This window comes from Periophthalmus magnuspinnatus, chromosome 15, assembly GCF_009829125.3.
Source record: "Periophthalmus magnuspinnatus isolate fPerMag1 chromosome 15, fPerMag1.2.pri, whole genome shotgun sequence".
Taxonomy (NCBI): Eukaryota; Metazoa; Chordata; class Actinopteri; order Gobiiformes; family Gobiidae; genus Periophthalmus; species Periophthalmus magnuspinnatus.
In genome coordinates, this window is record NC_047140.1 from 2,766,351 (window position 1) to 2,785,280 (window position 18,930).

The 18,930-nt window shown below is 44.5% G+C and overlaps 1 protein-coding gene across 9 annotated transcripts in view; it reads right to left on the minus strand.

The window, feature by feature from the left end:
* Positions 1-18,930, minus strand: part of ebf3b (EBF transcription factor 3b) — a 79,089-nt gene that overhangs the window by 48,138 nt on the left and 12,021 nt on the right. For all 9 annotated transcript variants that reach the window (XM_033979199.2, XM_033979198.2, XM_033979195.2 and 6 more), the window contains exons 3-6: positions 18,846-18,909; positions 18,519-18,574; positions 16,723-16,796; positions 14,956-15,024 (exon numbers count right to left, since the gene is read on the minus strand). In XM_033979199.2, coding sequence (XP_033835090.1) covers positions 14,956-15,024; positions 16,723-16,796; positions 18,519-18,530 — 155 coding nt within the window. In that variant the 5' untranslated portion in view covers positions 18,531-18,574; positions 18,846-18,909. The remainder of the gene's footprint in view (positions 1-14,955; positions 15,025-16,722; positions 16,797-18,518; positions 18,575-18,845; positions 18,910-18,930) is intronic.

The window sequence follows — 18,930 nt, forward strand, 5'->3', positions numbered from 1 at the left end:
TTACCACTTTGTCAAGTCAAACCACTTGAGGTTTCCCACAGTGTAGCTGCAGGGAAAGTGGGAAATTGTAACCCTGCAAGTCCTGTCCACTTTCTCTTATTAGTGTTTTCAAAAGGGTCTCCTTTTCAGATTTAAGGGTCATTGAGGAAGCCAATCAGAGGGACAGGCCAGTCAGAAAGCCAGCGGCGTGAACAGGACAGAAAGCAGCTGATGAAAATCATCCATACTTCTCACTTATGATGACATGATTGATTTTCCCTCAGAGTGCTCAAATGTAGGATTGTCTTCCTACCCCCATCTCCTCCTCCATCCCACCTCAATCTGCCCACCCACCCGCCAAGCCAACAGCTAATGGATAAAGCCTCTGTCTGTCTCAGGCATGGCGGAGAGTTGACGAGTGGAAGAACAACTGCAACGAATGAAGGGTGAAATCTGAGAGTGCAATTTTCCGTCTGTCAATCTCCCTTCAAGAGAACAAGTTGACCACCAATCAGCGGAGTCGATTCAGGGCTGCCGCTCGGCGGGAGCACTCTGAGTGACAGCGTCATGTCACTACATTAACAGGCCAATGAAAGACATAAAAAGTTTTTTTTTTTTTTTTGAAGGGCTGGCCCAGTTATTTGATATATATTTTTTGCTTGTGATTTGGAACAGGGGCATCCATTTCTGCTTAAAGAAATGCACAAACTGACAGGTTAATGCATAACATATTACTCTATTATTCATGATTTTGAATTTTGGAGACTGCTATCATCCACTAGGTACTTCAAAATACAACCAATTAGACTTGACTTAATTATTAAAGGTAGAAAGTGAGGGAGAAACATGCCTTAAAAACTCTTGCTTGCAGTCAATTACGATAAAACTTTAATGAGGCTGGATAGAGAGCCATAAAAACTGATAGCCCCTCTGTCATGAATTATATATCCATATCGATTTTGTTTCTTTGCTATAAGAATTGCAGGTAATCGTATGTTACCACATGTAAAGTGCACTTCCCTGCTGAGGATAAATATTAACTATCAAATATATATGAGGTGTGTGTGCATTTATGACCAAGCTCATGTAGAAAATGAAGAGCAGAGATGTGGAGGCAAGGGCCATTGGGAATGGATGAAGGGTGCCATATCTGACAGTAAGAGAGACCCTTAGCTGCGCCGCCTTGATATGTTACCTAGTTAGCGTCACAGAGAGAGGAATAAATAGTTCTTTATTATTTGTGGTTGCCATCATGTCTCTCCTAATAGACAGGCTATACTGAGTTTAAACCACATTATCCTCCGTGAGACCATCGCAATTACTCTTGAGAGCCAGGTCTGATGTGTGGATAAGGCAGGTCGCCCATGTCTTAATGAACACAAACAATGTGAAATGGAGGAAGGAGCAGTGGGGGGAAAGATAATGGCAAGGGAGGGCTTCTTCTAATAGAGACAGCACTAAGTTGTTTGCTATGATCTATGCCAAGTGAGAAGATGCTGAAAAGCCCTGATGTTAGTTTGTAGACACCTTTTGTCATCATCCTATTAGCCCATCAGCCCTCAGCCTCTGCCTCTGCTCATGTGGCCACTGGACTGCAGGCTCAAATCCTGTTGAGCGGATTGCACTTGTGTAGCTTGCTGTCATTGTCACAAGCGGGGCCTGTTGGACACTGGTGGAGGTGAAAGGGCAGCCAGCCACAGAGATATTCCCCACACAAACGGCTCGGTGCTGGCTTAATTGATAAACTGCCGCTCCACTTCATTAGTCAGACAGACTGGGCTTAACGAAGGAACACACACAGTGTCACTCTGAATATGTTAATCATGACTGGCCATTATGGGCTCTTCCTCCTCGTCTCAGCCGCTGGAAAACTACAAAGACCAGACATTCAGTGGACTCATGTTCCACATAAGGCTATTTATCAGTGACAACACAAAACTATGTGAGACAGACAGATGCCTGTGTGGTCGTTGGTGTTATTGAATATAAATTTATAATAACAGTGTTAAAAATGCATCATTTGGCCTTTTCACAAAGGCAGTTGTAATATAGCGCTAGGTGAGCACTGTACTTGACGTACACACTGGAGGTGAGGGTGTCAGGGGAGAGCTCGCTGGAGCGAGAGGAGGTTTTATTGTTGCCCAGCCCTTCCGCTTAAGTGCACATGGCTGGGAGGAAGCCGGGACCTCCAGCTCTGACCTCTGCGCATGTATATTTAATAGGCCATCAGTTGGCCGGGGCAGCGCTCTGATCAGGATTCAGAGAGGGGCTTTGAACACCCCTGTGTATTCCTGAGCGTGCAGCCTCAAGCTGCTCTCCCCAGCTGTGTCAATCCGACAGCACTGTTACAGGCACCCAGACAAGGCGCTGGGCACTCCACTGCTACCGCCTAATGACTGCAGAAAAAAGCAAACAAACACCAAAACAAAAACATTTGGCCTATGGAGCTCTGCTACCATCTAATGAGAGGTTTTAAAAACTGAAAGATCACGCTAGCTCATATAGTGTGTCTGGATTACATCAGCTATTCTATAAGATACCATGTTCCTCTTAATAATAACAAAAAGGCAATCTCACAGTGAGTGCACTACACACGCCAGTAACGATTGGAGAAACAAGAAGGCAAACAGAGAAGTGCCACTCCAGTGTCTTCTCTTCTAACAAGGTATCACTAGTCTTTGAGTCAAATTGGCTGTGTGCTGTGTGAGTATGAATGTCACAGCTCGCGCACATGGCTGCGTGTACGCGTGTGTGAGGCCAGCTTAACGAGGGTGGTTCATTTGACAGGCAATTAGTTTGCGGAGCTGCTATTGACAGCCCCTGCGCTTGTGTTTGTTCAACAGCTCTGGGTGAGTTCCACGCTCCCTGGGCTACGTGACAAAGCACCTCCGACAGGGAGCTCCTGATCTCCAGCGAGCCTCGCTGCTCTGGGAGGGGGAGGATGTGACAGCCTCACACACACAAGGAGGGGAGACATACAAAAGCCACAAGGGTCTATTAGGGGCTTGTTGCAAGTTAATGCAGCTACAACCCACTTTTGGTGTCGCATTTTGAAAGGCGTGAGCAGTGATGTTGTCATTTGTTGTTTGATTGTGGGGATAGCGGAGGGTAATCTTAGGAGACACTACATGCACACATAAAAATGCAGCTGAAGAAGAGACAGAGGTGGGGCAAAGCTGCAGGGAGACAGAGGAGAAGGGAAATATAACAAGATCCAAACACTCTCTTATCCTCGAAAATCCCATATTCTAATGCAGGGGCCCTTCCCTCTTTTAGTTGCAACCGTTTCGTTTGTAGAGCCAAGCTCCAATCAATATCATTATTTTCACAGAGGATCGAAGTGCCTTCACCGAGTTAATGGGGGATTGAGGTGGTAAACGTTTACCCTCTCACTGTCAGCAGAGCAGTGGTCCATAGTGGGCCAGATGACAGCGCCAGCCGTGCTGTGGACACACTGTGGACACACTGTGTGGAGATGTCCTATGCTAGACAGGCTGCATGGACTGTCAAGCGCCTGCCATGCCCTGGATGGCCCGACACATCAGCCACTGGAGTCAGAGCAGCAGCCACCACTAAGGAAACAAACTGGACCCTGGCAGCTGGACTGTCCTGACATACACACTGTGGACGTAAGACCCAAACTAATAATACCCTCTGTTAGCCAGGGCTACCTTGGTAAAATAATTAAAATGAAAGCAGAGTTAATTAAGAAAAACATTCAAAGCATGTTTCATTTACATAAAGCGACTTTTGGTCCATGCTTGTGTGGATCAGCTGTTCTGTCACATTTTTTTGAGAAATTAAGACTAATCTGCAGCTGGCAAGAGCAGACTACATTCTCTGGTATAGCAGCATATGCTAAATAGCTCTTGAAGCGCACAGATGCATTGCTGTAAAATACTTCTCCTGTCTGCGTATCTGCATCTCCCAGATGGGTCCCAGGCTGTGCCAAACTGCATCTCATCAGCAGCTCTGAACTATGGCTTCACATGACCGCCACAGATATGTGCAGGCCTATTCTGTGGTGCCTTGGCACAACATGGTCAAGCCATGCATCATCAGGAAGCCCACACTCACTGTCAGAGTGGAGCTACCAGGCTACAGAACTGTTTAAACTAACATCTCATAAATGAGAGATCACAATTTGACTTTGTCTGATTCCTCTTGTGACACTTTGGGAAAAAAAGACTAATCAACAGAGTTCGACTTGATTTGGTTTTTCATAAGGGTGTGACAGGGCAGTGAGAGATTTCATGGGACGCTGCCCCATGATTCATTGAGTTATTGGTTTCCTCCCTGTTTTAATCGCTGCCGGCCTGAGCCAAAAAATCTCGGAGGATTCTGGAGTGCTGGTTTCTCCACCATTCAGCAGAATGGAATTTGGTCTGCAAGTGCCTCACGTCATTCGAGGCGTCCTTCACAGTTTCAGGGGCCCTAATTCAAACCACATGGAGGCCAGCGTCCGGTTACGGACCTCTGCAAAAAAAGGACACGTTTTCATTGGCTGCTTTAGGATGGGAAATAGGGTGTCTTGATAGAAGAAAATAACAAACACATCTAAGTAGGAGTCACAACATAGAGGGAGCACACACATAAATATACATACACGTGTACACGGAGCAGGACATGTACAAATACACATGCATACACAAACACAGCGTCCGGGAGCACACACTTATGGCCTGCCAAGGCTGTTTGCTTGACATGATGGAAGAATGAGCAGCAGCCTCTGTAATATTGCTCCTATTCTTCATTGACAAGCATATATATTTTTTGCAGTTCCCAACTGACTTTGCAGCGCTGAACTCCATTTATGAATTATCTGACATATTTCCTGCTATTTTTTTGACAGGAGTACTCAGAGGAAATTTCAAGGCACCTTTCTCCTGACAAGTAGAAATATCAATATTTGAATAAATTGCAGATTTGGATCTCCTCACATGGATGCTCTCCAGCAGGAGAGAGAGAGAGTGTATGTGTTTGTGTGTGAGTGAAGCCAATGGGAAGGGTTTGTTTCATTCTGTTACCACAGTCTTATCCCCCTGAGCCCGCAGGCACAAATCTGTATGCAGCATTTCATTAGGAGAGAGCTCGGCTGACTGACATGTGAAGCACACCTCACCGTCGACCTGATGAAGTTTACTTCTCTCAAACGACAAAAAGCCACTTTGTAGACTAGCCTTTTTTCCACAGAGGAAGAGAGAGGTGATGGCTGAGCACCAATAAAAGAATCATGAATGTTGCTTCACAAAATGACAGGCCTATCTGTACACAAATATTTCTCTTCCAGAAAAATGTAGGCTTCACAGCTTTTTCTTCTCTCTAGATGGGACTTGATAGAACTGACAGTTTGGAAATATGATCATCTAAATTCTAAGCCTTACAGAAAACAGCTGACAGGGAGCAAAACGAGAGAATGAAAATGGATGTTTTTTATCCTATATAAATGGCAACTGTTATGTGGGGGAAGTAGCATTTCACCCACTGAACTAAATAATTTACAAACAAAAACACTATTGTCCTACAGCCTTGATAAATCTCCCATCTGTGTGGAAGAGGTCAATGTCAAGCATCCATAACACTCAGGGCTGTCTGCTGGAGCTCCTGGTGTTACGTATGAGAGACTTGTGCCTATCTGTCTCACTCTGTTTAGCTGCAGTAGCTGCCATGCTGTCTGCATGTCTCTGTGTTCACTGATAGATGGCTCTGCCCAGCCTCCAGCCCCTCCTCCCTGCACCACTATCATTTCAGGAGCCAGAGAAATGGCTAAGCCATGTGAGGTTACTCAGGTACCAACAAGGCTGCGACCTCATGACCTCTGCTCTGCCCTTTCTGACCTGAGTGCCATACTTTCTCCCTCTTTTACACAAAACAAAAACAAACCTTATCACGCGCCTGTGTGGCTGAAAGAGAAAATAACCTGCCCTTATATCAATGCTCTGCTTTGACAATCATCTGTCCACACAACCTATGCTTCCTCCGACAGGGGCTGCTTGACACTACAACACAGAGGTGACGCGTGAGCCTCGCCTGGCCTTATCTCCACTGCTCTCCATCTCTGTCCTCACTCCTCCTTGTGTGCACAACTTAATAAGCAAGCAAGGGGTAGATTCCCATTATGGAAAGCCTGGAAAATGGCCCGGACATTTCCCCCTGTATCTGGGATCTCCATCTGGAGAAGGCACTCTCACTCTCATGCCCCCCTTGTCCAATCTCTGTGTGTGTTCTGAGCCTATGCTGCAGCGATGGCTTTCACTCTTCACTGGCCACAATGAGATTGGCCCACCAGGTTGACTCTATTCGAATCGACAACCCATTTCAATAACGTAACAAAACACAACAGTGTAGATGTTGAATAAAACATTTTTGAGGACTGCCCAGAGGGTCAAATAGGTCTTGGATCAGATCTATTTCTGTAAAATTCCACCAGAACCTACACTTAAAGAAAGCTTAATGGCTACAATTTGTTAGACATAAATTTTGGACTATTCCCCAGACGCTGCCAATGACAGTTCCGTACTACCTCACATTCATGTGGCTGCCCCATAAGTGAAGCATATGGTTTACAAACTAATAAAGATTACACCGAGGTCAGCAAGTCACTAATCCCTGACGTTATTAGTAAAAACAAAGTCTACAGTTTTACGCCATGCACCACCTAACATCTGCAGATGCACATGCAAAGTTCCGAACATAATATGGTGTGAGTTAAAGCATACAAGAGAAGAGAAAATAAATATGCTAAGAGCAGAGGGGTGGAGCGGGCCAGGCCTCAGAGGACCTATGTCATCACTCCCTCTGGTCCCGGCTGTGCTCCCCACCCCAGAGCAGGCTCAGTGATTACAGCGGCTCAGCTTCCTCTAAGAAAGCAAACCGGAGCTGCAGTCCAAACAAGGCCTCGGCCGCGGCCAGGGAGCAGCTCTGCAGCAGGCAGCTCGGGTTTAGCCGCGTCTCCGACCTGGCTGGCCCCCGGGCTCGCATTAGTCCCCCGTCCTGCCTCTCCAGGACAAACAAACAAGCAGCACTTACACAGTGAGGGAAGAGCGCTGAGGCACGGAGAGCTGGTGCCACCAGCACTGTGCGGAGGGGAACCTGACCCAATTGGATTTGCTTTATCACCCCATATAATGACTCCCAGACTGGCCTGTTCCACTGCTCGAAAATAAAAGATTACAAAAAATCTGCCTGCCTGCCATTCTGAGTTTGGCCCAAAATGGGCAGCTCCCCCAAAACAGATGGGGAGGCATCTCAAAAATGTTCAGTGCCTCTGGGGACATGTGGTTTTCCCCATCATTATATAACTGTAAACTCCTGGATGTCAGAGATTGGGGATAATAACTTTCAGATGTTGGCAGCCCCGGCCAGCGCTGGGACCTGCTGGATGGGAACGCTTATTTGGCAGAGAAGAGGAAGTCCGAGAGATTAGGACTAAGATGTGACAGGGAGAAAAGTGGATCTGGACTGGGGCGGAGTGGTCCCCACTATGTTCAACATTACAGCGGCCGCTAATGATGAGCGGGTGGCAGCAGGGCCATGCACTAGTGTGGAGGGACAGAACAGGATAAATGATTATCAAAACCACAGGAAGTCATGTCAGCGTGTTAACATGCACAAATCGAGCTTAAGTGCTCCAACTTGATCCAGCACTTTAAGCATTCTGTTTCAATTTTCCGACAGATTTGATGTGACAGTTTTAGCGCTCCCCATTGCAGTGCAGATGTGCCACATATTCAGACACAGACACACCCCCTTCAATAAATGAGTCCTTATAGAAGTGTCATCCCATTAAACCATTTTTATTGGTTTGTCTTACATGGCGGGAGAGGATCATTGTTCAGCAGCATGGCCGCAGTGCCAGTCAAGGGTTGGTCACTTAAACTGCTCTAATGAAAAACCTCCTCACATTTTAAACATTGTGCTCAGTCGCAAGCACTGTCCAGTTTTTCTTCTTTTTAAAATTTTCCCTTTTTGCTTTAAAGTATTGATTGCAGTGCTGAACAAGCAGAGGAGTGTTTTTTATTGTAAATCAATAGTGATCGATCGGCAGCCTGGGTGTTGAATATGGATCAATATCACACCAGGCTGTGGAGGAGATCTGATTTCAATTGGCAAGAGGAGCCCGCAGCAGGTTTCCATCAAGCGGTAATTCAAGACATGGGAACATAAGTCAGATGGATTGATATAGACTAGCCAGGACCTTTCTTGCCACTGAACCAGCACAAGGAAATTTCTGTCATATATCATTAACACAGTTGGGGCAGGCGGTAAAGAAGAGGGGGAGTTGAGTACCTTGCTGACCCTCGATGAAGAGCTCTGGTCAAACATTGAATAAATATTCCATTATTAGCATGAATCTTGTGTTCTTTTTTAAGGACTGAAAAGGAGCCAAGCAGTCAAACTGGAGGAGGAGCTCTGCTGCAGTGAGCACTGTGGTCATGTTCATGTGGGACTTCTGGATGTGATTATGCTGGGGTCAGCTTCACATTCATACTGTAAGCTGTTCTTCATTTACTGAACAAATGTCCCGGAGAACTCTGCTCAATGCAGAGATATTTTTATAACACTTATCACAGGCTTGATCTTTATGGACACAACACATTGGTTTGGCTTAAACACTGCAACACAGACATGATAGAAGTGAAGTGTGTTGCCAGCATGTGTCCATGTAAAAAGCAGGTCACATCCTTCATTTATCACCTGTTAGTGATTGGTGAACAGAGAGCCACTGTTCCAAATGACAGCATTGTAAAACAATAAAAACAGAGCTATAGTTAGAAATAACTTGTCACTTTTAATAAATGACACTGGTTCAGGGCTCTTTCTCAGGGGCTTCTCCTCCGATACATCCCAGGCACCCCTGGGGCCAGCGGAGCAGCCAGCAGACCAGCTCGTTTCCCCCAGTAACTGATGACCCTATCACCCAATTCCCCCGTCTTTGTCCTGTGACCTCACACCAGCGGGAGCAGGACCATGTCCGATGAAATCTTCAGACTGCTTCCCATCCTAATCTCAGCTGTGTCACACTACAAATTGCTACATTCAGAAAATGGAAATAGATTGAGGTGGGTTGGAAGGAGGTTCTGACTGAGGGGAGGGGCGGCGGAGGAGTGTGCATCGACAAGCAGTCCCCTAAGAAAAATACTTGAGGAAAAGAACGACTCGGGAGATCCCGACAAGGAATCACATCTCAGCGCACATATTGATCTGATTTACAAAACCTCCAGTCTAATGTGAAACAAATGGCGTGGGCGTGAACTGGTACTTAACCATAAAACCCCAGCATTACTGTGTCTCCGATGAAATACCACATATATCCCTCACCGGGCCTAATGTGCTGTTTTACGGCCAGATACCACTGAGGTTGACCCAACAGTTTGTTTGACAATTAGGAGAAACCTAATAAGGATTGAATAGGAGCAAGAACCTGCCAAGAGAAAGAAAGAAGTCTCCTTTTATAAGAAAAAAAATCAAAACATGGACTGGGTGACCTAAATGTTATTTGCAGAATCAGGAGCTGTTTGACAAAGCTTGCGTCATTAATGCTTTAAGCAACCAAACAACATCCTCAAAACAGCCACAAAGTTAATTATAAAAGAGAGGTGCTAAATATTTGAGCAAGTGCCATGTTTTATTCACATCTGATTAAATTTTTCACATTTTCTGCACTGTTGATTGCAGCAGAGCATCAGAAGACATGGAACAAACCGGAATAGTCTAATTTTCTAATCTTGATATAATTTTTAAGTAGTGCCTTATTTCACTCACTGTCAGACAGTGCTTAGCATCAGTGAAGGCAGCAGACAAAACCTACAGTAAATATGTTTGATAACCTTTTGTGTTGAGTGTGTACAAGGATGCAATGGCCAGTATTGCTCTTGGCCCAGCATTCATCCCATCAGCCCAGCTCTGGCCTTGTTTCTGTCAGCAGTGAACCAGGGGAGTAGAGCGGGGTGAGGAGGGGGGGCATGAGAGGCAGAGAGGAAGAGAAGGAAAAGAGGAGGTGGTGGGGGGGAGGGGTTGTCTCCATGGACAGATGGACTGCTCTTTCTCAACACATGTGGAACCATGTTTCGTCTTTCACTGCCGTCAAGCTGGAGCCGAATCCGCCGCTCTGTTGGCCCGCGCCACTCTTTTCGTACTGCACACCTCTCTCTTTAGCACGACACACACACACACACATCTCCGTCTTTTCCCGCACACATGTTAAAGTCATCACCCCTGCTCAGCGCTAGTAAAACACAACACCCCCGGCTTCTCTGCTGTTGTCAAGTCTTGCCATTAGCTGATGCCACTGGGGAATCCTACCCCAGTGAGGTGGGTCTCCCTGGGGAACGTCAGGCACCACGTTACGTTCAGCCGCCACTCATGTGAACCCAAACATGTGAGCATAATTTGGAAAATATCATTTATACTGTGCGTCTTTGTACGTGTCTTGACATTTACAAACTGCGATAAAACCGACATGAGGGAGGAGGGAATAGAAAACAGGGCGAGAATAATTTGAGGTAATGTTTTGCTTAGTGAACAGTATTACCCAATCCTGGATGTTGGAGAGCTGGGAAGGAGGTTCTGGCTCTGGGGCCACGCTCAACGTCTGGGTTTCATTTTTCGGCAAGTGCAAGCCAAAGGAGAGCTGCCAAGTACAGCTTTCGCTCTCAACACTTCCTGCTCTTCCTAGCCTGGCGCAGGGAGACAGGCTTCACTCAAACCTCACGTTGACTTAAGACGGGGGTGGCCAGCTAATTCTCCACTCCTTTCTCAATGGGCCTAACAAAAAAAAAAAAACTCACATCTGCGCTATGAATTACAGCAAACATGGCCATAAATAAAAATCGCTGAGATGGACACGTTGTAAAGACGCAAATAAAAAAAGGTGCGTGCAGGTGTTTGCGTTGCCCCGGCGCATGTGTGTAAATAGGGAACATTTCCTATAGAAGTTGACAGCTTTAAATGACTGACTGTAAAGCTGAGGGGGAAAAAACTCAGTTCTCTTCCAAGCGCACACTGTGAAAACCCAGGAAGAACACCTGCAGCAATCAGCTCTCAATCACAACAACAGTGACCTCCGGGTCGCATCGCTCTCCTAATGGACGCTGGGTGCAAAAAGCTAGATTAACACTACCTACTGAGTGCCAACTTAATTGCTCAGATGCAGTGCAAACATGTCATTTAGGTACTTCATGAGCAGACTTCCCTTTCGCAGGTTATCACGATGCCGGCGCCACAGAAACACACCCCCTTCTTTCCAATGCTGATGTGCAATTAAAATGGTTTTAGAAATCCGCTTTGACAGTCCAGGGCTTAGCCAAAAATGTAAATGACATTAAAGGAGACAATGAATTTAATTTTGTTTAATGTCCCCTTTTGCTGATTCTCATTTACATCACATTTCCACATAAAGGGCTGACCTTATAAATACTGGCATTTGTTCAGCTTTTGGAGGTAATCACGCTTTTGCAAAAACCAGATGGGAGCGCGCACATTTTCCGTTTTGTTTCTTCGAAGGCCGAGTGGGAAGCCACACGCGAGACGCCTCTGAAGCTGTGCTCTTTTGTTCCGGGTAAACAACTTGACAACAAGTCAAGTGCACTCTGGGAAATGACCTCGTAGGTGTTCAGCAAATGAACGATAACGCAAAGTCATTTAGGAAATACAGCGCGAGCTAATGAGGGACATAACGGAAAGCTAAGCAAAATTTACATTAGGCCGGATTGTAATTGCATTAACACGCGAACAGGTGCGGCGAGGCCTTTATAAATGAGCTAAACGAATCAAAAGACTCCCACTGCAATGCCTGGTGTGCTGACCAAAAAAAAAAAAAAAAACAGAGGAGGGAAGAAATCGGGGAAAAACAAGTCAATGTCATGAATTATTCAGTGGCTCGGCTTCTCTCCAGAGGTCAGCGCTCTTTGACCTTTGTGACAGGAAGTGAAAGGGAGCGCCGTAGCTGCTGGTATAAAATGGACCCGACGCGTTTGGATCAGCCCTGTCCGACCCACTCCTGAATGGCAGCGTAAATTGACACAGCATGTTAAGCCGTATGAACACGTATTAGATTCAGAAATTCATATTTAAGGAGAATTCGCTCACTTTTTTCCCCCCTATTCCCGGAGCCCTGGTGCATAATTTTCTGCGGTTTCTCGCTCTAAAAGTGTGACCTCTGAACCCTGACATACCGAATGAGTCATTTTCTTTCCTCTTTCAACAACATGTGCCGTCTTATTACAAAATCCATGTGTAAGCCCCAACAATGTATCTAATCTTTCACACAAGAGAAGACAACGTCAATATGCAAGGGGAGAGGAGAAGAGACAGATAGCAGGGCACCAGAGTCATAGCAAATTGAGTTATGTTTGGTTATACACTGCACATACAGTGTAAATGGGAAATCTATCTCACCAGATATTGGGAAGCTCATCACTATAATTCTAAAGACTCAAATTACCCAGTGAATAAACCTACACCCCCACTTACTTTAAGGCACCATTAACTTATAAATGTGACATGTGTAGCCGTGTACGATTTATAGAGAGAGCAGATGATTATAGCGCTCCGGAAAGTGCTGTGGCCATAGGAAAAGTGTTGCAATTAGTCTCTATTAAAAATAACTTCACTTTTATTAATTGCGGCAGCTTTGCAGTTTTTATTTTCACATTTGGAGAAGCAAAGTAAACTCGCAATTACAGGACAACAGTTTTCGGTGGAGAGCAAATGGATGCGAAAACATGTTGAAATGCAAGTCACGAGTAACAACCCAAGCCAATGCAACAAAAATAGGCTCTTTCTTCATCCAAAAATGAGTATGAATAATCCAGGGGCATCAAATGTATGTGCTGAAATATTTAGAGGGCATAGCAGTGCTGAAACTTCGTGACAGCTGTTGGGCCTATATCTAACCAACTTTTTTTTAAAGAGAATCCTTCCTCTTCAGAAATATGAGTGAAAAGTCTGTATCAAAACTCCAAGAGAAAATAGGGTAAACAGATGTCTGGCTTGACCGCAGGAAAATAGGACACATTTGGAATGATAAGTTTCCCAAACTCCGTTGGATATGCCAGATCCATGGGAACGCCAGTTAATGTCTTGCTAGATGCCAGCTAGCTGTGTGCGCTTTCCCCCCTTACCATCTGGGAAAATGTTACAGCGAACGAGCGCCATCAATGATTCACTCCAAATCTGTTTCTTAAGGTTCGGCCATGCTACTGTTTCTGTAAGAAATGTGGCAGTGCTAGCCGCTTTTTCACTCTGTAATTGTAGACAGATGAGACATGCCTGATTCAACAATCAAACCTCTCCTCTAGGTTTATGTCACTCAACTATGTTCTACTCAATTGGAAATAATCAGTTTCTGCCAGCAGCGACCGCAGCACAGGTGCCTGTAATGATGTGCATGAGAAAATGACAGATGTAACAGGAATGGCTGTAAAACACGCGGGCCTTAACTAAAAGCCATATGCACACGGGGAATAGTCAGGTAATTGCAGTAAATATCCCCACATCCAGGGTGCTGTGGTCAGGTCGGTAACTCTCCCTAAACCCTACAACCTTTGAGCAGTGCCCCTCCTGTAGTCACTGGGAACCTGTGTGGGTCTGAGCGCGCTGACGGCCTCATACTTACGACATGGAGACAATGGGAGGGTCTAATGAGGAACATATGCTTTTGTGTTTCAACAGAGCTGCTCATTGTGCACGGAAAGGGATACTCTGCGCCTATTCAGCCTTGTCACAATGAAAATCCGAGCCCTCCCTGAGCCAGTTGAGCTTACAATATCCACCCGCTCCTCTTTCCTCCCCTCGCCTTTTATTCCCACCCCTCTTCTTGACTTTAATTCTCCGTGCATTCATTTTGCTTATTGTACTTATGTTACATGTTTTGTCCTGCCGATTGAAGAACAATACTGTGCGAAACTCTAAACAGTAAAAGGCAGCGGAGCGACACAAAGAAAACATGAAAGCGCCGGAAATTAGGCAAAGTAGGTGTCTCAAGTTCGGTGCTAACGTGGTGCCTTTGCTAGCATAATACTAAACATATAGATCTGTAGCTTGTGTTTTGTATGGCCCAGAATGGTTGTATCTAAACATTCAGCACATGGATAAGGGGGTGGCAGGGGGGCGTGCGTGCGTGGGTGTCTGTGCGAAAGGAGAGTTCAGACAGCAGTAGCTCTGGTAATCCATCCAGGCTCCCAGGGCAGCCGGCTCCTACTTCCTGATGCATGAGAAGCCGCTGGAGTGGAGTGGCAGCAACAACTGCTCAGCCCTATTTGATTACTAATAAGAGAGTTGTCCCCTCTGTCAGATACCGGGCATTCTCCGCTAAGCAAACAGTGATTCCGTCTAGTCAAACATTAGCATTGCTGTCTCTCCCTGCGACGTGGCGAGAGTTACATTGAGACGCGCACACACCTCCTGCCCTCCCCCTCCTCCTATGCCTCACCTTTTTATCTGCTTTTTATCTCTAAACACTGTCAGGTGAAACAAAAACGGGCCGCTTCAACCTGTCTTTTTAGGGAGTGATGGAGGCGCAGTAATGATAGCAGATGTAGGTAACTTCCCTAAAGCTGAACAACAAAGCAGCGGACATAAAACCCTCCTAAACTTAATGGCATCTCACTCACTGCTAACCTGAGAGAAGGAAACAGTCAATGAAAAACAACTATTGACAGTGTAAGCAGCGCGGCCGTAAACAAAGAAGGGAAGCCAGCCAAATGAATGTGAAGTTGCCTAAGCTAATTAGGAGTATTCCCAGCATGATCCTCCAGCGATTGAACCACCTGTGATTGAACAAACCCTATCCAGGTGGTGACCGCCCCTCAGTGCACAGGTACCTGGGAAAGACACCCCTGGAGCGCTCTCACACCTCACAGGTCCCACCCGCCGTGCAGTAGGGTGCTCTAAGGTGCTCTGAGGTGCTTTTAGGTGCATCTGCTCTCAGCCACATCCACTCGCTCATTCCCACCAGAGGAAGACTGGCCTTACCTGTCGATGATCACAGGGTCTGAGGGGGTCTCGTTCCTGTTTCCGCAGCTCTTCTTGTCGCAGCACCGGCTAGGAGACAGACAGTGCATTAGAGTCAGGGCTTTGCTTTGCTAAATAAATCAAATAAATAAATAATGCACGCAAACCACATGCATTTATTAAGTGCCTCACAGTGGTTCTGATATCGAGGAAAAAGTATATCGCCAAGAGATTTCCTTCACTCAATCTCACCATAGCATTGATGCTGATGGCTGATAAAAATGGTGAAAACAACATGTTGTGTTGTTTGGCTTAGCGTTGGAGGGGAGGGGAGTGGGGATTGGGCCAGGAGGCAGGGGAGTCACTTTTCACAGCTTCAGCTTTTGTTTACCTCTAATTGCCAAGCTGCTATTTCTGAGGGAGATGCAAGGTGCCACCCTCAACCAATATTTCTGCGGGGCATTTATCAATTATGGCCTCAAAAGCACTAATCTATCTTACACCACATGTTCCAGCCATCTCCAGCCTGAGCCTATAGCAAGCTGCTTTTCACTTCTTTGATTAGAAGCTGCAAAAATAAACAAATACATCATGTGCAGCTTCCAGTGGTAATGAAAACATATAAACATATGTGAATCGGACTGATTTATGCCATATGGTGTTGTGAGAAAAACAACAAGATTTTGGTGCTATGCTACTGCCAGTCAAGCACACTATTTAAATAAATCTGATTTACATTCCTTTCCAGAGTAATAATAAAGATTTATTTTCTGAGCAAGGCGTTGGAAAAAAAAAATATACCGGAGTGAAAATTTTCAAAGACTAGACAGAGAAAAAATAAAAGAGAGTGAATGATAAGGTGAGATATCAAAGGTGTATTATGGCAGCACTTGTTATTAGACTGATCTTCTTATGTATATTAGGCAGCAGTTAAAGCAGTTCATTATGGTGCAGAAAAAGCCACTTCCAGGTGACATATAAATATTACCTCCGGAGCAGGAGCATATTCGGGATGTCACAAATAAATGATGGATGCATGTATAAATTGAGCGTGAGTGATGAGTTTATGCATGGAAAAAGACAAATGATCGGAGCTGGGTGCACTTGCTCTCCGGCAGTATAAGTTGAACAATGCAGCGGTGCAACAAAGGAGAGGTTAACCGACAGTATCCAAATTCAATGTTCACAAAGCCCATGCTGAGCTCGACAATAACAACAAAAGACGTTTTTCCTTTTAGTATCAATGACACCGCTGAATAGCAAGGCAATATGAGAGCTTGAGATTTATGTGGTTAAATGACGCTAAAAGGCTCGCTGATCATTGTTGACAGGTGGGATCAACCAAGAACTGACTCTGTGTTAGCAGTGAGAAAAAAAAAAAAAATCATGCAAGCACTGTCTACGCATAACTTAACAGCAGGCATATTGTCAGTGGCAGGCTTACAACACGCATGCATGTGTTCACCCCGTTTAAAAAATACATTTAAGATGCAAACACACAAATCAGCTTGGGCTCAAACTTAAAACGCTGAAAAGTGTCTCTCTAAAAGACTTAAGTGATCCTGGTGTATTTTTCACTGTCACATTCAAAGCGGAGCATCATTCTCACATCAGAGCGAGATCAGATCATATCAAAGTTTCAGATGTCAGTAGCAGAGCAGGAAGTCAAGCCTTTTTAAATGGCTGCATCACGTCACCACGTCAAAACTTGTTGAGAGAAAGGAACTACGCGCTTGCAACTACAAAACACACACTAAAATAAATATATAATTATAAATAAATGCTTACCTGCACATAATTTCATGGGTAAGAAGGACTCGGCACATTTCTGGATTTTTATCTTGTCCTTCATAAACTATGGCCTTTGAGAGAAAACGACAGAAGAATTCACAATTAATCTCCACCACCGACCTGCTTCTTTTGCACTTAATAAAACAAATCAGAGCATGATGTCAGGACAGCCAAATAAATTAAAGGAGTGCAGAGGCTAAGCAAGAATTATTGTCAGCTAATCACAGCAATTCCCCAGTGTTTAAAATTATAATAATTAATACACATTTTAAATTATAAAATGTAATATTTTCAGAAATTAAATCTCCGCTATTAAAATATTTAACAACATTTTCGTGGTGGTGGCAATAAAAGTGTAATTATAAAAAAATAATACATGCTGAATTCATTTGTATTTCTTTTTTAATCTGCTGTTATTAGGTGGCTCAGACAGAAGAGGAAGGAAGAGAGGGGGAGAGGATTTTCATAAGGACAGATCCAATAGAAGTGTCATCAATATGCTTATAATCTGGGGATATTTGGGGGAAAGTGTTAATGGGCAATCTGTTGTTTATTTTGAGCCGCTAACAATGATCTTTCTGTGGATAAAAAGCGGTGTCTGGCGGTACGGTTGAGTAATTTTTGAGCATTGGCTGAAACAGATGGCGTGGAGCTATCAGTTGTGCCGCTCCTCTCCCTCCCTCCTGCTCCTTCTATTTCTGAGGAGAGCCACTTTACTCTCTCCGCGCTGAACCGGCACCAAGTGGAAACACAACCACGATATTGAATAAATACACTTTAATCGCCACGGCTCTTGTTTGAATTATTACGCGGCGCATTTGAGCTTTATAAAACCACGGTATTTTCCGGCATTACGCTTGAGGCCAATTTCAGAAGGATTCAAAAAAAAAAAATAATAGTAATAAAAAGAGTGACATATCAGAAGCAAGTCGCCTCGTGCGCTCCTAAACGCTGTCCTACTTGACCTGACAAATGCCTGCCCCTCTATTTTTCCCCGGCCGATTATCTATATTGCTTTGATTTATGTGGCGATTTGCAGCTGTAGAAACATAAATCCATAAATTGCTTGTTCTGCGTCATTGACTCGGATCATTCGCGCAGGAACTCTGTCTGCACACCGGTGGCCCTGTTTGTACGGCTCTATCCCGCGACCCTGTGCCTTAAATCTCCGCGTGTAAAAACATGCCAGCACTTGGACAGCTCCAGCGCCCGCCGCCACCTCGTTTTATTTCCTTAATTATAATTACGCACGGTGACCTGTGCGTCGCCCCATAGCGCACGGGAAGACCTCTATAATGGCGACGTGAGCTGCGGGTTAAAAGTCACTCAGTTGTGTGTGTTTCACCTCGCTTAGAGGGTGAGTGGAGAGAGTTGCCGTGTCTAAAGATGGGATCGCGCGTATGTAAATGTGGGAATGAGTTTGGGCCGTCACCTTTGACTCCTCGCAGCAAAGTCAAATCAGATCATATGGAGCAGACGTACTGCTGAAAATTTAATGTTGGACAAACCGAGCCTACAAAGAAGCCCAAGTGTGTCAGGCTAAAATTCACTTTGCAACACGATATGGCCACGCGTAAACACTCCAAACAGAAGCTGTCTCCTCTCATTATTACACTCATTCCATTTTATTGAGGCCACATGCAGACAATTTACCTCATGTTTTATTTCACTTAAATATTGCATTTGAAGTGTTTCATCTTCTACAATATTCAAGCCTCAAAAATAAAAGTTAATTCAGAAAAATAAGCCGTGCGTAAAATGATAAAGCGTAAACACGTGGATTCAAAGCTTACCTGCTTCGTCATGGAATCGATTAGCCGTATGTAAAGATCTTGTTCTGTTCTGACGCCTGCGTGGGCAGAAAAATAAAAATAAAGGTCAATTACAGGCCTTTCAAAACACAAAATAAAAAAACAAATAACTCCCAAAAAATATTCATGGATTTGTTTTTCAATATTTTTAGCAAAAGTCATTATGAACTTAGATTATTATTATTATTATTATTATTATTATTATTATTATTATTATTATTGTTATTATTATATTATCATTATTATTATTTTATACACATTTCTATATTGTTGTTTATTTAGTTTAAAATATGATTTGTCTTTACTTACCATTGCTGTACAATAACTGTAGTTTGTAATGAATCCCATTGTTAGTTTTTTCACTGGTTGGTTCCTGGGCAAGAGACAAGGTTTT